Source organism: Semicossyphus pulcher, unplaced genomic scaffold (genome assembly GCF_022749685.1).
Source record: "Semicossyphus pulcher isolate SPU_LCO1_2020_fin unplaced genomic scaffold, fSemPul1.0.p SCAF_18, whole genome shotgun sequence".
Classification (NCBI taxonomy): Eukaryota; Metazoa; Chordata; class Actinopteri; order Labriformes; family Labridae; genus Semicossyphus; species Semicossyphus pulcher.
In genome coordinates this window covers 25,311,241-25,327,950 of record NW_027211691.1, presented here as the reverse complement: position 1 = coordinate 25,327,950, position 16,710 = coordinate 25,311,241, and the positions used below count along the sequence as shown (strand labels likewise).

At 43.8% G+C, this 16,710-nt stretch overlaps 1 protein-coding gene across 1 annotated transcript in view; it reads left to right on the top strand.

The window, feature by feature from the left end:
- The window catches only part of LOC138595705 (sodium channel protein type 3 subunit alpha-like), a 153,263-nt gene that overhangs the window by 14,573 nt on the left and 121,980 nt on the right, over positions 1–16,710 (top strand). Inside the window, exons 6-7 of the mRNA XM_069667072.1 lie at positions 9,924–10,015; positions 13,555–13,797. Coding sequence (XP_069523173.1) covers positions 9,924–10,015; positions 13,555–13,797 — 335 coding nt within the window. The remainder of the gene's footprint in view (positions 1–9,923; positions 10,016–13,554; positions 13,798–16,710) is intronic.

The window sequence follows — 16,710 nt, the reverse complement described above, 5'->3', positions numbered from 1 at the left end:
AACACGTCCGGGCTGGAGTCAGCCTGTGCAGCTCAGCAGACGTGTGTTTGTTAGGTTTCGACACATTTGCACCGTCAGGAGAAAGTGTGCAGAAGTGTCTCATTGTGCTGTCAGTCCCGATGAAAACAAGCTTCAGGCTGCAGCGTCGTGTGTCATTAATACACTTAATAAGCATGAGTCAGGGCGGGTAAAGAAGTGGTGAAATCCATGCTTCCTGTCCAAAGTGGAGGAAAGTGACAAAGTACATTTACTCAGCTCATGTCCTTCATTTTAAAACATGTCTTTACTTCCTGCCCTCAAAATCTCCGGACAGCATACTGTAGTTTTACTTCACTACTTCTATGTGACTTTTCCTGTTAACCCTGTGAAAGCAGACCTCGATGAGGAGATCACTGTTCGTCTAATCCCGTTTGAAGTGATCTAAAATAAATCTATTGTAGCAAAGCAGAGTTCATTTTGACAGCTAATCTGGATTTTAAGATATTTTTATCTTTATAGTTTAACTTAAAACAGCTCTAAATGTTTTCTCTCTGTAAACTAATTCAGTCGGCCTCACACAGGTTCAATCTGCTGGAAAGCACCGTCCTATTAATAATGTCCTGACGATGTTCTCCGTGGGTAACGCAGATCCTCAGCTGAGGTGACGTGTATATGGAAACTTCTGGAACGTAACATTGCGCATGTACAGCCACACAACGAAGCCGTGCAGTTACAGCAGCACATGCTGCACATTCCCCTCTTGCCTATTTGCAGCAGCAGTTTTGTTTTTACCGAAAAAACGTTTATTTTTTTCCATCATCGCTTCTCATTCCAACAGTCTGACTGAAGCAGACAGGCGCTGATCGCTTCGATACGCCCCTTTTTCTGTGAGCGCGCTCAGAGCCTGAAGCAGAAAGAGGTAACAGAGAAAGTTCAGACCACCTTCCTGACACCTGCCGCTCTGGGACGTGCTCACCTTTACGTCTGGGTCGGATTCAGGGGGATCTGCACATGCCTTAACCAGTTCAACCAGTTCAACCAGTTCAACCAGTTCCAGAATGTATTGGTTATATTTTGACAGATTAGACACACAGTGGGGGAAATATGCATTTTAAACATCGACAGCCACCTCTAACGTTTGAGTCTCGTTAACGAAAACAAAACACATGTCGTCAGAGTTTTTATTATCAAAAATCTATTTTTAGCTCGTCGACGTCTTGTCTTCGTCGTGGAAAAAAGGTGGTTGACGAACATGTATCGTCATAATTTTAATTAAAGGAATCAACACTGTAGTAAAAGTCTCTGTCTACAGTCTTCATCTGGTCGTCATGATGTTGTCACGTTACGTTTCATGCATATTAAAAAAAACTATCAGGGTGCAGCTGAGATCTGAGATCGTCACATAATCCTGCTTCCATGAATCTCGCATGAAAAGGAGTATAGTTACAGCCTTCATTCTTTCTGTAACAGAAAGCGTCTTCACACCACCACGCTGAACATTTGCGGATGACATCATTACTTATCTTACGGTTTCAGTTCTTTTGATTTAATTCAAATAACTGAAAAGTCCCTCGAGGGGCACCTGTGTGGAGCAGCTCGCAGTCTGCTCTTCAGACGGACGCAAAGTAAAACATTCCTGATGAAGGTTTGGGAAACAGCGACAGGACTGTTCAAACGTGTCCTGCTGTGATGATGACCTCAGCGAGATTCGAACCCCACCAGTGGTAGTGCGCTGCTCTACCCGCTGACCTCTGACCTCCCTGAGCGAAACCCGGTCACCCTGCAGTCTGTCCTCTGTGGTCGGGGGCATTCAGAGAGGGAGGGGGTGTCTGATGGTGGTTGACCCCCCCATTTAACACAAACTCCCCGGGGGCTGTTTGTCAGCGGGTCAGAGAGGCGACAAGGAAGAAGAGTGACCTTTATTCTTTCTGTTCCTTTCAAAATAATGTGATTCCTTTCAAAATAAGATGCACTTTATATTAGACGAAAGATGCACCGATGGACACTGAACTCTGGTTTTAGGGCAGAATGTTATAGTTATTTACTGTTTTTGGATGTTTAAAGAAACTCCTTTGCAAGAGTTTAGCTCAATTCAGTACTCAAATATCCAATGTCAGAGCGTCCTTGAAAGCACCACCAGGGAGAACTTTCTGCTCATGCCGGCTCAGCTCGGTTTTTATGTTGTTTTTAAGATGAGACGGACTCTCTCTGAAAACTTCAACATATGATCTGCATCATTAGGAGTGTGGAGTAAAACGACTTCTCGTAGAAGCGTCTGAATCCAGCAGGAAGGTCCTTTTATGACTCATGATGCAACATATTGCTGCTGTCCTACTTGGATTGTGTTCAGATGAATGATCGCACAATCCCCGCTCTCCTTCTGCACGGCGCTGCATAAAGGACATCTTTACTTTCAGGGAAAAAATGCAGGTTTTGAAGTGGAGTATCACAGATTTCCGAGGAGAGCTGAATATCTCCCAGAAAAAGTGTTTGTTCAGCTGCTTTAAACAGAGATGAGAGGGAAAAGCAAACAAACAAACGGCCAACATGGAAACCGGAAACAGGAAAAGAGGAGGGAGAAAGCAGGTCCTCGGCGGGATGAGTGAATAATATCTGGCTGGATGAGAACTCGATGAATACGATGACTTTACTCGGTGTTTTGTAGAAAAAAGAGAAAAGTGCTTTTCTCTGTGACACCCGCACATTTTCCAAATTACAGGTTTGAAAAGCCCGACGCTCCCTAAACTCCCTCAGCACATCAGCGATCGTCAAACCGTCAATTCAAGCCAGAAAAAAGACTCTGAAACTGCAGCTCTGAGTTTCTCTCTCCTCTCAGCGACGCCCACGCTGCCGCTTTGTTCCGCAGAGGGAAGAAAGCGCGACCCGTCCACTTCACTAACTGACTGACTGATGTGAAATCACTGCCGTTTGGTTTGGTTAGCGATCAGGCGGCGATCAATCAGAGAGTCGAGGAGCGGCAGGCGTGCAGAGAGGGACGCCGGCGGGAAGATAAACGATCACAATGAACCGATCGGATCAATACGTGACCCGAGGTGAGCGGCGTAATGAAGCGGTGTCACCTCCACTGCGGGCGCTCGCTAAATTGAAGCGTGCTGATGAAGGTGCCCTCGGAGGGTGGGACTCCCGCCACGTCTGCAGGGTTACATAATAAGACCCCGACGACCCGCCGCCCCGCTGCCCAGGCCCTCAGAGGGAGGATGGCTCCATTTAAAGGACAAACACGCCATTAAAACAGGCAGCTCCGACACTTACAGCTGATGGCGTGCTTTGCATTTTACCTTCAGTAGGTCAGAGTGTGCTGCTGCTGCTGCTTCATGTGGAGAACAAAGACACCACAGCATTTGTTAACCATTCATTACACATATATTGAACCTTTAATTTGTGCTGAGTCAGGGTTTCTGTCTGCAAACATCTCTCCATGATCGATTTTAGTGTTATTATCGAAGTGATTTAACAAACGTGTAGAAGGACACCTTAGCCTTAGACACAGCCGACTCGGTGGTGACCGATGCATCACACGTTCAGACTGGAGGTCTTCATAGGCCTACCATGGACTAAGACTCGTACCAGGTCCCGAGTCTGTTCATCTTTTCTTTGTTTTACCCGAGTGGATCCAGAAAGACCCGCAATCAGCCCTAAACGTCCAACCAAGCAGCTCCGTCCTCTCGTTGGCCGTACTCATGCGAAATGTGGAGAAAGACGACAAGACAGGGAGCGTACTGACTACGTTTAGCTTCATGTAAGAACCGTTTCTGGTACCGGACCGTCGTGGTGAAGAGGGAGCTGAGCCAGAAGACAAAGCTTTCGATTCACCAGTCGATCTACGTTCCAACCCTCACCTATCATGAGCTCTGGGTAGTGACCGACGGAATGAGATCGCGGATACAAGCGGTCGAAATGAGTTTCCTCTGCAGGGTGACTGGGCTCAGAGAGAGGGTAAGGAGCATCCGGAGGGAGCTCGGAGGAGAGCCGCTACTCCTTCACATCGAAAGGAGCCAGTTGAGGTGGTTCGGGCACCTGATCAGGATGCCTCCTGGGCACCTCCTGTTGGAGGTTTTCCAGGAAGGTGGAGGGATTCAATAACACGTCTGGCCTGGGAACGCGTTGGGATCCCCCAGGAAGAGCTGGAAAACGTGGCTGCGTAGTAGAATTTTACTAGAGGTTTTATTACAAGTCTGTGGAGTTTAAATTTGACCAGAAACGGGGCCGAGCTCGGGTCTCTTTCCTCTCTGACATGTCTGTAATATGTCTGGGACAAAAAGTGTCTCGTTTAAAGATATTTTCAAAGGTTATGGTGTCCGTTCAGATCTCCACCACAGATTTCCTGTGAGTTTGAGTCCGGCTTTTTCGTCCTGACATCAGACTCTGGGGTTCACATGTTCCATCCCACATGTGGTCGGCTTAAGACAACAGAAACACATCAGATTCCTGCCTGCTTTGGCGGATCCAGGAGGAGAGATGACCCACAGAAATCCAGTTTAAACAGGAACATGCAAACAAAGATTTATCATTCAGCAGGTGAAAGATGTTTCTGTATTTTGGGCCATAAAAAAAGGTGATTCTGCAGATTTGCACACAACATGTAAGTGAGATAAATCTGACACATTTCAGCGGCGTGCAGAGAGACTGTGGAGATGATTCAGACTCATTAATGAAGCTGTTAATCTGAGGCTTTGATTTAATACTCCACAGGTAAATAACTGCCTTCTGTTCCTTTGCATCCTGTAGTTGGTCTCTGTCAGTGTCTGAAAAAGCAAATCAGCGTTTTTATTAAATATATTCAATTTGAAAAAGTCAAACTTTCATAAACTCTCAAATTTCAGTGTTCAGAACCTTTGAGTCGTTTTCTTCCTTTAAAACTTTAATCAGAGCTCCTTTTTAATGCCTCTGTCTCTGTTAAGATTTAAAGCCCTCTGCAGGTAACTGTGAGAAAGGCATTCTGGGAGATGGAGTCTTTAAGGTCGTTTAAAAGATCGCAAACAAAACTTAAAAAGAAAATGACAACAGTTTTCTTTCCTCATCCGTCGTCTCCCGCCTGTTTACCTGTCGTTCAAAATGTTCTTGTTTGGCCTCACGCACACGCACACACACACACACACACACACACACACACACACACACACACACACACACACAAAGAAAGAAAGAAAGAAAGAGACACACACACCATGTCAGCAGGTGTGTGTCCTTGAACCGAGGGCCGTCCGGCGGTCAGATGGATCTTTAGCAGGACAGGGACACATAAGTCACCTCTTTAGACACACACACACGCACATACACACACACACACACACACACACATAAAAAAGCCATGTATGGACACACGTCTTTTACATCTGCAAACACACTCACACTCACACACACACACACTCCGCCCCTGACACATCACCCCTCTGTGCCCGGGCTTTATTAAAACCAGAGTGACGGTCAGTAAATAGACACACACACACACACACACACACACACAGTAAATGTCTGATTGATGCTCCCCTTCCCTCCCACCGAGTGAGGATTCCCATGGTAACAGTCTACACACACACACACACACTCGGTCCGCCCCTGTGTTACTGATATTGCCGGTGTAATGACATGCTAATGGCTGCCGTCACAGACCAGCAGCAGCTCACTCGGCAGCCTTTTGACAGTATTAAATGTGCAACGTTCAAATCTTTATAATAAATTCATCCAAATTAAAAAACATTGATGATCAAACTCAAAAAACAAGCATTTTAAAAGTTGTTTTCTCGTCGTCCTGCAGACAAATGTTACAGATCAAGACTTTTACAACCCTGCCTCCTGATGTAGTTCTCTCAGCATCCTCTCAGCCTGTTTATTGTCATTAAATCTCAGTAACATCTGTTTGTTGTGGCTTCATAGCGCTGTAGTGAGACAGATCTCAGCCCACCTGTGACTTGCTAGATACAGTGAAACTGCCACTCAGCGGAGACAGATGGACAGGCGCTCCACAGCTGAAACAGAACGCTGGTAGTTGGTGTCCATCAGAGAAATCCTGGTACTGATCCGAGCTTACAGCTCATCACACTGGGCACTGGTCAGCCTGAAGGAGCTGGAAGCAGCAGGAGAGTTCATCAGACACAGCTCAGGAGGAGGAGGGAGGTTAACCAGCATTACATTCGTGGGTTATTTTAAACATACACAAACAAACAAAAGAAATCTTACGGTCAAACTAAATCACAAAATAGATTAATAACCCAAAAAACTTGATCTATAACTACATTCATTTCCTCTTCTATTTTAATATATGGAGTTGCCGCCCAAAAGCTCTAACTTACATTTCTGCCTTTCTTGACCTTTTGACCCCTCGGATACAAAGTGAAATAAAGTGATGTTCCCACTTTGTGTCCTGGCCGTAAACTCAGTCTGAGGATGTGATAACCCAAACAGGATGTTCTTATCGAGTGTTAGAAGAAAGGTGGGGAAACTTTGAAATGTTAGAAAAGTTAGAAAAGACATGACAGCATGTTTTTACCGTTTGAGCCGTTTAAACCTGTAAAACAGTTTAAATGAGAATAACATCAGATATTGCTCGATATGAGCGTATGACCCTCATCAGGACCGGTTCTTTGCCCTCTGCGATGTGAAGCGTCTCTGCTTCTATCTCCTGGTCATCTCTACCTGCATGTAAACGGCCTGTTCTGGCTGCCTGCCCCCCCCTGCCCCCGCCTCCTCTGTAATTCAATCAGCCTGCCAGTCAACGCCGCTGAAATATGAGCCGTAATGGAGGGCCGTTAGCAGCTCAGGATCCGATGACTCCATCTAACAGGGGGCCCAAAATGGCCGTCGTCGCCTGGCGCCCTTCTGGCTCCGGTGGGACCTTCACAGCCCGGCCGAGTACAAACCTGTCGTCTAATTTAACCTCATAACACTCAGTTTAAGAAATGATCGCTATCGTTATTATCATGTCTGAATTTAACATGTATGTAAAGAGGCCTGCACACTGAACAAAGAGCGGGATGTGTTTTTATTAGCTGTTATCTAAACTTCCCTTACAGTCAGATTTTCAAAGTAAAATACAAGACGACTTAAAAACCGTATTTGTTTGGCTAAAAAGTTAACATCCCTTCAAACAAAATAAAATATAATATATTTTTTCATTTCTGCACTTTCTCTTGATTTAACCACCGACGTGCTACAAACCAAAGCCGACTGATAAACGATTTCCCTGGTAAACAGTGAGATATCTGGGGCTTTTATTTTGAAGGTTTAGAAGTGAAAGAAGAGGTGCTGTTTTTGTGGAGCTGTAGACGGCGGTGAGTTTGACAGGTGAGGAAACAGTTCGTCGGAGTAACAGCACCACTTCTTCTGTTTCCTAACCTTCAAAATAAAAGCCCCAGATACCAGCCTGTTTACCATGGAGAACTGAAATTCACAGAGCCTGTTTACACCATCTTCAGTCTCGTCAGGACTTAAAACTGGTTGTTCTTATACATGTACACATTTTCAGCACAATGTAAGCCTTCATTTATTAGTTTGTTTTGATAGGACACCATGATTATAAACACATTTAATTTAACCTTATTTTTCTGACATTTTTCCAGATCAATGAAAGTAAACTCTGACTGGTTCATGTTAAACAGCACCTTCAGATTTGTAGTAGATTGGTATTTGTTGCACAGCTCTAAGAAATCAGGCTTTTACTTTGAAATCACCTCAGTATTTTCAGACTTTGTTATGTTTTTCTCCTTTTGTTGTATGTTGACAACCTCCACACTGCCCCCTACAGGCTGTTAACAGAGTTTATCAAAGTAGGGAACCTGCAGGCGCTGAGAACCTTTAGAGTGCTGAGAGCCCTGAAAACTATCTCAGTCATCCCAGGTAAGGCCTCACCTCCACCACCAGGGGGCGACAAGTGACAGACAAAAACAAACACCCGTCGTCGTGAACGTCGTCGTGAACGTCCTCTCTCTTGTCTGTCCCGTGTCTGCCATGTCCTGCAGTACAAACCCCGCCCACTTCCCACTCTCTGCCCAATCAGGTGTAATCACAGGTGTAATCACCTGATCTGAACCGAAGACAGAGGACAGAAGGAAAAGTCTGACGTGAAAAGCTGAACACACGAGACGTAACTGGAGATTTGTGATTTTTAATCAGTGGAGGAAACACTTTCAGGAGGTTAACACACTCTCTGATGCTTCTCTGGTTTTAGCTGCACTTTCAGCCTCCTACACGACTAACTGGTTCGTTTCAGGCTAAAACATCGCCGACATCAAAACCTCTTTAATTTCTTCTTTGTAGAAGGGCCAGGTCTGAGTGCAGAGGGGCCGAACATTTACATTTCCTATTTCAGACAACAAAGCTTTGATTTTAAACGTGTTAACAATGCAGCTTTTTACTCCTAAAAGAGACGAATCCTCGTAAAGTCACCGTGCATTTATTATCTTTTCAGTCTGACCTTTTCAAATGACCTCCGTTTAACCGCTTTGGTCCTTACTTTGTAATAAAATATGTTTCTGAGCCTAAAACAGACACAGGTAATGAATCAGCTCAATAGCACACTTTAAAAATTAACTCATTGATGTATACGGCTGCATCAAAAACGTGAGCAGTTACATGTTTTATTGGAACACGCTTACATTTATTTTCAGTCCTTTTTTTTCTGTTTATAATTCTTTATAAACGATTAAAGGATGAGGTTATCAGAGGGTCTGATTCTGCACAGAGGCTTAGTGTATTTATACAGTGCATTCACATTTACTGAAACAGTAAAGGCTCCTGTCTTTTTTAAGTTTGGCTTCCTTTAAACGTCCGTGTAAAGTTAAATAAAAAGGAATGGAAAGTTTTGTATAGGGATGCACGATATTATCGGCATGTTATTGGTATCTGCAGATATGTCATTTTTCTGCAGATGTTTTCCGCCGATAAAACAACGCTTTAACTCGGCCTTAACGCTCGATGATTCCCTAAAAAAGCTCCACGTAATGTTACGACATTAACTCTGCACGAGTGTGCGCGCACTTTCTGCACAAAGTTCTTAAATATACAAATAAAGACTAAACAGTCACAGAAACTCGAGCCGATGAAGTTAAACAACTTTCACAGCTCTTAGCTAGCTCACAGTTAGCTCACATTCTTGTTATTTTACCGACTTAACATCAAACACTCGCGGCCAAAGCCGACGCTAACAGAGAGTAACATAAACATCAGCACTAAACTAACTCACATATTCATGGACGCACACACGATAAAAAGAGTCAGTCTGCGATCACTGATGTCTCCGTAGCAGGTGCAGTAAACAAGTCCGGGCATGTCTCCCTCACTGCCGTGTGGCGGGGGAATGCTGCATTCAGGTGCGCTCAGAAACGTGAGTGATCAGACACGTGACCTTTTGTACAACACCTCTTCTGTCAAGCGTGAAGAAGGGTGCGAGATGTCTGCGGTACGGCAGTTTTTGGCCACTACAATAAGAGCAGGCATGATATCAACTCCACTACAGGGAGACTTCATGTTCTCTGCAGTTAGGTGGAAAAAAACATGTCGGTATCGAACTCGGCAAAAAGGGTTGAAAAATATCGGCATATCAGATATCTGCAAAAAATCCAATATCGTGCATCCCTAGTTTTTTATCCACAAACAGAGAAGACAAATAAATGCACATTATTAGACAGATAAAAAGAATAAATATTCACCAGAGTGTTCATGTATGTAAAATAGATGCATGATGACGACAGGAAACTAAAGAATGAAATGTTCTCAGTTGACTTTGTCTCCAGTTTGTTTCCGTGTGAGCGGCTCGGACCGTCTGCCTTCCCCTTCTGAGCACTCGGTGTCTCGATCCTCCGGCCGTCTCTGCCGGACCTCTCTCTGTATCTTCTCTCCCTCTGTGCCGGCTCGTTGTTGCTCAGTGTGGTCATACCCTTCTGTGTGTGTCTGTTCTTGTGCTTCTGTCTCCCGCCTTGTTGCAGATATGTGACTGAGTTTGTGGACCTGGGTAATGTGTCAGCCTTAAGGACGTTCAGGGTGCTGCGAGCGCTCAAAACCATCTCTGTCATCCCAGGTGAGGAAGCGAACGCAGGGGACGGTAAACGCTCCCCGCCCGGCCGGAGCCTGCTGGAAGGAACTCACGAGTGTTTGAGATCACATCCTGCATACCACCTCCTGAACCTATACGTCTGCTTTGTGACACACACTTTGATTAATGGGTGCAGAGGTGGTATGCAGAATTAAACACTCAAGTGTTCATAGTAATGGGTTGTGAGTGGACATCAGAGGCTCAGCAAACAGCAACATTACACACATCACTCCTGAGAGGGAGTCAATGATGCACAAGTAAAAGAAGTGAAACAGGCTTCAAATTTAGACATTTTGACACAATTATTAAAGCAAAATTCACATTTAATTTGTAGTATGGTGAAAAAAGAGTCGTAACTTTTAACTGCTGTGTTTCCAAACAGTCAAACACTCGAGCTGATCAGAGTGAAAGGAAACGAGGTGAACAGACGAGCAAAGAAAAAATGAGCGATTTAATTACATCACATGTTTAAACCCTTTATTATCTTACTAAAGTTTTAACATCAGAAAACATGACATCATTAATCTGAACCCTATTAAATCAGGATCCTGATGATACCTTATTAATCCCATTTAGTTTATACATTTCTGACTCATTGAAATAAGACGTGTAGCCGACTCACTTGGGCACCACTTATTGCTTGATTCAAATACTTGATGTCCTGAGAAACAACCATGAAGTTTAAAATGTATGATTAATATCAGTTCAAGTTAAACTTCGGAAATGTACGTGAAACGATCAGCTACGTTGTTTCTCTGAAGAGGAGCGGCCATTTTTGTTGGACAGAAAGAACAACCTTTGTAAGCCTGATTTATACTCATCGTGGACTCTGCACACAGCCGTGAGTGTGACCTCGTGTTACTCTGCAATGACATCACCAAATACTTGCTGTCTTTATGCTACTGTGCTAAACTTCTTCTAGCTTCTATGGCTCTAAAATTGGAGTTGGAGCTTAAAAGTGTTGAACAGCAGTTACTGTTATAAAACTTAAAATGCAGCGTAGACAATTTGCACACACACGATACGCCTCCAGACATTGAGACAGGCAATCACCGATCCTGTTAAAGCTACATATGGAAGCATGAAGGCTGCAGCACGTAGCTTCAACTAGCATTAGGCAAAGAATCCTCGAAAAGTGTTGGTGCAGATCCACCAAGACCTATCACATTTACATCAGGCTGCAGTGCAAGATCGTCTCCAGCGTACGCACAGCATAAATTCAACACTTAAGTACAGTTAGGTGCTTCTTTCTTTAACAAACCATCGCAGCCAAATTCTCTCTGCAGACAACAGCCAGGTTTAATCTTTGATAGGGACCAAAATACATCCAGAGCTTAAGCTAATTAGCGACAGCTGTAAGCCTGTAATGTTTTACTGGTGACAATATAGTGCTAGCTTAAAAACCAGCTAATGCTAACTTACTTTTCATATTGCTAATGAAAAGCATTAAAAGATCTTAGTGTCGTGGTTCCCGCTCACTAACTGTGGGAGTGGTTTGATGCACACTTTGCATCTTAGATAAAAACTTACAACGACAGGGAAACAAATATATAAAAAGTCAGAACATGGAGTTTTTTTCTTCTGATCTGCTGCTGGCTAGCCTCTGTATGTTTCCACTGTGCATGTTAGCATGCAGCGCTAACACCTTGATTTAAACATATTATTTAAACATCACTAATGCCTTGGTGGCTGGTTATAACAATGTCTGATACATGTTATAACTCTTTCATAGTAGCAGCAGCGTACTAAAAGCATGTCATAAATTACTAAATTCATTAGCTTACAGACGCTACAACGTGAACAATGCTAAGTCTGTTAGCCGCGTTGGATGCTAACGAAACGTGTGTAGTGTCTGTTTCTGATGAATTGACGGGAAAGAAAAACTGGTTGTTTCTTTGATTTGGTAAGATTGGCCGAGGACAGTCGACTTGTCTGCACCCTTTGTGTTCTGAGTGTGTTCTGTTCCTGCTGTTTTTACCATATGTTCCTCTGTGTGTGTGTGTGTGTGTGTGTGTGTGTGTGTGTGTTTTATCTGATGGGGAGTTTTGGTCTGTTTCGCTTCATTGTGTTGGTGGTAACGTGACTTTTTCACAGTTTTTGAGAAACAAAAAGCTGCTGTCAGATGAGAAACATCATAAAAACTAACAGGATATATTATATTTAAATGTTGTCAGCTGGACGAATCTCTCAAACACATGTACAGTAAGAGTTTTTCACCTGACAGCAGCGTTTTGTCTGTCAAATGTTTATTTTTATTTTTATTCAATGAATGTGTTATTTTGTCCTAACTGGTTCATAAAGATGGCTGCCTGTAGTCTGACTCCTCAACATGTCTCACACTGTTCTGGAGGAATCTTTCAAGTTTGTTAATGACTCATTAAGAATTTGTTGTTTTGATTTAAGTAAATATGGCGGCCATCTTTATGATCCCTGATTCATTTAGTGTGAACTGCATATGACTAAGTGTAGTAGGGCTGTACCCGACTCAGAATTTGTCAGTCGAATCATATTTTGTTTCTGAATACAGAGCAGATTTCTTTTTTTCAGTTTACTCCCAAAGTCCACTATCAGCCTGCTGATTTACCTGTGACCGTTCTCCATCAGCTCTGATTGAAACATTTCAAACAGACTATCTTCTTACTGGATGAAGGATTTGAATCAGGTTTTACGCTACAGTAAGCAGCAGTTCTGTCCCCAGCCTCCGACGCTCACCAAAGAGCATTGGAGAAACACAGATTTTTAACGTGACGCTGTTTTGTTCAGTGTTTTTGCTGATTTAAATCACCGGGTCAGTTTGTTTTTGAGAAGAGGAGATCGCTGTGGATAATTCCGCTCTCAGTAAAAACCTTTTCAAGCTTTAACAATAAAAGAATTTACCTGCAAGCAAGTTGAGCACCTAGAAAACACACTAGCTGCTCAGCTCGCAGCCCTTTCTGACATACTGGGTTTGTCGGACATCAAACCAGTTCCAGCCAATTTATTTCTCAGTGTTTTAATTTATTCATTATTGCAGTAGAACGATTTTAGTCAGGTAGTGACTAAAGTTGGCAGCAGCTCAGCTCACAGCCCCTGAAGCCCTGCAGAAGAGCATAGGAAAAACACAGATTTTAGCTTTACCCTGTTGTGTTCAGTGTTTTTGCTGATTTAAATCACCAGGTCAGTTTGTTTTTGAGAAGAGGAGACCCCTGGATAATTTGACTCCCAGTAAAAACCTTTTGAAGTTGGAACAGTAAAGGAATTTACCTGCAAACCAGTTAAGCACATAGAAAACATGCTAGCTGCAACTCAGCGAGGGAGAGGTCAGTGCAGAGATTCCACTGACAAAATGTGAGTCGATTCAGGTCGTCTGGCTGATTGGAATCGTTGCCTGTAAGAGGGCAGTCCTAAACTACAGAGTAATTAACTAAAAGTATAATAGTTTAGTTTAAAGCCAGCTCTGTACGAAGTCGTTCTTAATGAAGCTTCCCTCCTGCAGTAACTTCTCTAAATGTTAATGCTGTCTTGCATCCCCGGCGGTCCGGCAGGCCTGAAGACCATCGTCGGCGCTCTGATCCAGTCAGTGAAGAAGCTGGCGGACGTGATGATCCTCACCGTCTTCTGTCTGAGCGTCTTCGCCCTCATCGGCCTGCAGCTCTTCATGGGAAACCTGCGGCAGAAATGCGTCCGCAGCACGGCGCACTGCGTCAACGACAGCCTGCCGACAAACACCTCCTTCTACTGCAACAACAAGACGTGGGCGTCCCTGAAGGACTTCATCAACGACGAGGGTGAGAGTCAAACTCTGAACTGTTACTCTGGATGTGATCTGTTTGTATTCGCTTTACTTCTTAACTTTTTAAGGCAAAAGAAGAATTTATTTGGGTGTTTTTGAGAGTTAAATTTGATTCGAGTACGATGCAGTTGGCTGGAGGGTGACATGTTTTCTGCTTGTCTGGTGGAGATCTTGAGTTTGCCAGAATCGTCAGATAGCAAGAATGACAAACCTAATATATGTTGATTGCACGTTGCTTGTTTTGGGGGGTTATGGGTTTGCACTGGAGGCCCTGATGACTTCAGGTTATTAGTAGAGTAGCAGACAAACTAACCTTCATTAATGCCATTAATATAAGACACGACAGCAGTCAAGTTTTCATCCCAATATCAACCAAGCTCTCAGAAAACTGGCACAAAGAAGCCACATGTACACACATTTCTTTCTACAGCTGTTATATGAGATAATAAGATCATTTAGAGCACTTGATCTGAATGATTGGACCTTAAAAGCTGGAAAAATGTGGAAAACGCACTGAAAATTTGACATTTCTGTTTGATTCATTGATCACAGAACACGGGACCCGCTGCTCTTCTGCTGCCTTTATCAGTTCATTTATTTTAGTTTAGTTATTGTTTGTGTGTGGTGTTTTCAAAAGGTTAGTTTAGATCCAGCACAGAACAAAACCCAGACCAACAACTTCTGTGGGTTCTGAGGTAAAATCACAGTTTTTCTGAATGGAGTCTGGTGTGTGTGCAGAGAGCGATGTAACGTCTGTGTGTGGTTAAAACAATCATCTTCCTCTGTAACAAAAAGGTCTATCTCTGTAGGGATCCTTTCTGTCATGTTGTCACACACTTAGAAGAACAATCTGAGCCTGTCAGTGGAAACAACAAGAACTTTTAGTGGACGACCTTTGGTCAGGTGAACTTCATCGCTCCTCTGTTATCTGATGTTTTCCTCTGCTGCCATTAATCGTCTCTCCAGTGGAAGTTTAAAGATTAAGCTGAATCTGTGTAAAACTCACTTTGTTTCCTGTTTGTAAATTATTGTTTTTTTTAATTTTCATCTTTTTCACTCGTTATTTTTGTCCAAATTTAAAATTCACATAAAAACAGGTGGAATGAAATCCACCGACTAACAGCAGAGCAGTTGTGTGTGTGTGTGTGTGTGTGTGTGTGTGTGTGTGTGTGTGTGTGTGTGTGCGCGTATGTGTGCGTGTGTGCGTGTGCGTGTGTGCATGTGCGTGCGTGTGTGTGTGTGGGCGTGTGTGCGTGTGAGGCTGCAGCGGTTACTGGTGTTACCTAAATGGACTGGACAATGCCATGTTGGCACTGTGGTTACAACTGACGTCAATACAGACACACATGCACACGTTGTCAGGAGTGTGATGTGTGTACAGACACACACAAACGCACACACAGACACACAGAGGTCATGTGAGGTCAGCTGGTATATACACTATTTGACATGTCAGGCATGTTGACCAGGGAACATAATATGTGGACATACAGTACGAGCAGCTCACACAGACAGGTCGAGGTCAGGGTTAAGGAAACACTTAACGCTGCTGTCAGATGAACCTGAGCTGCTCGTCGTCTTTTCCTCTGCATGAACCAAAACACGGCACCGCCTGTGCGTACCACAGACTGTTTATAAAGATGGACGATGTCTCCTCTTGTTAGACTTATTTGAAGCCCTAGTCCCCCCGGAGCGGGCGCTGTTTCTGTTTTTTATTAACCACAAACAGACGTTACATCGCTCTCTTCAGAGCCACCAGACTCCATTGAAAAAACAGTAATTTTACCTCACAGAACACGGGGAGTTGCTGTCCTACTGCTGCCTGGATCAGTTGGTTTGTTTGTGTTATTGTGTGTTAAATAAATATTGTGTTGGATCTGAACTAACCGTGTACAACACCGAGGTCCCAGAAAATCACGAGCTGACTAAGCGACCGAGGCAGCAGCGAACCAGCAACACGCATGTTCTCTGAGGTAAAATGACTGTTTCTGTAGATGGAGTCAGGTGTCTCTGACTGAGACGTCTCAGATTGTTCTTCTAAGTGTGTGACAACATGACAGAAAGGATCCCTACAGAGATAGACCTTTTTGTTACAGAGGAAGAGGATTGTTTTAACCACACACAGACGTTACATCGCTCTCTGCAGACACACCAGACTCATTTTACCTCTCAGCACACAGAAGCTGCCGCTCTATCGCTGCCTCAGCTGGCTACTTATTGGAATTGTTGTGTAAGAAAACAACACAAACAAACTAACCTTTTGAAACTACGAGTAAACAGGCTCCAGTATACGAGCAACTCTTTATTCTCTGGTTAGTTCTGTGAGCTTAGGAGCAGAGATTACAAGAGATGCCCCGCCCCGGGACCAACAGACTCCCTCATTATCCAAAAACAGATGTGTAATTATTTAAAGCCACGACGTGACACTGAAGAAGAGCAGAGAGCTGCTCCGAGCAGACACAGTCAGGTCCGTCACTGCTCTTAAAGGGTGAATCCGCCTAAATAAAGACCCCTCTGAGCTTACAGTAAGGGAGTTTTGTTGGGACTTTTCGTTGCTTCTATTTATTCATTTCCAGTTCGCCTTGCCATCCATCACATCAAACACATGTCCCCTGCAGGCTCCCGTATCGACCTCTAAAAGCTTGCCGTGTAACCTGAGAGCCAAACAGTACGCTGAAGCTCGTCCCGTCCGCCTGATCAGAAAACAGAGATCAATGCTGGATGTTCTCCATGCTAAATGTTTCCCATCATGCCGTGTTTGTTCTGTCTGGACTGAGCCGGCTGACAGCAGCAGTCGTCCACGGCGCTTCCTGTTGGAGGATTTATCGAACCTTCGACACATTTTAGATCCAGTTTTTAAAGAAATTTAGCAGAAGAAGAGAGAACCAGGGAGTTTATTTCACTTGTG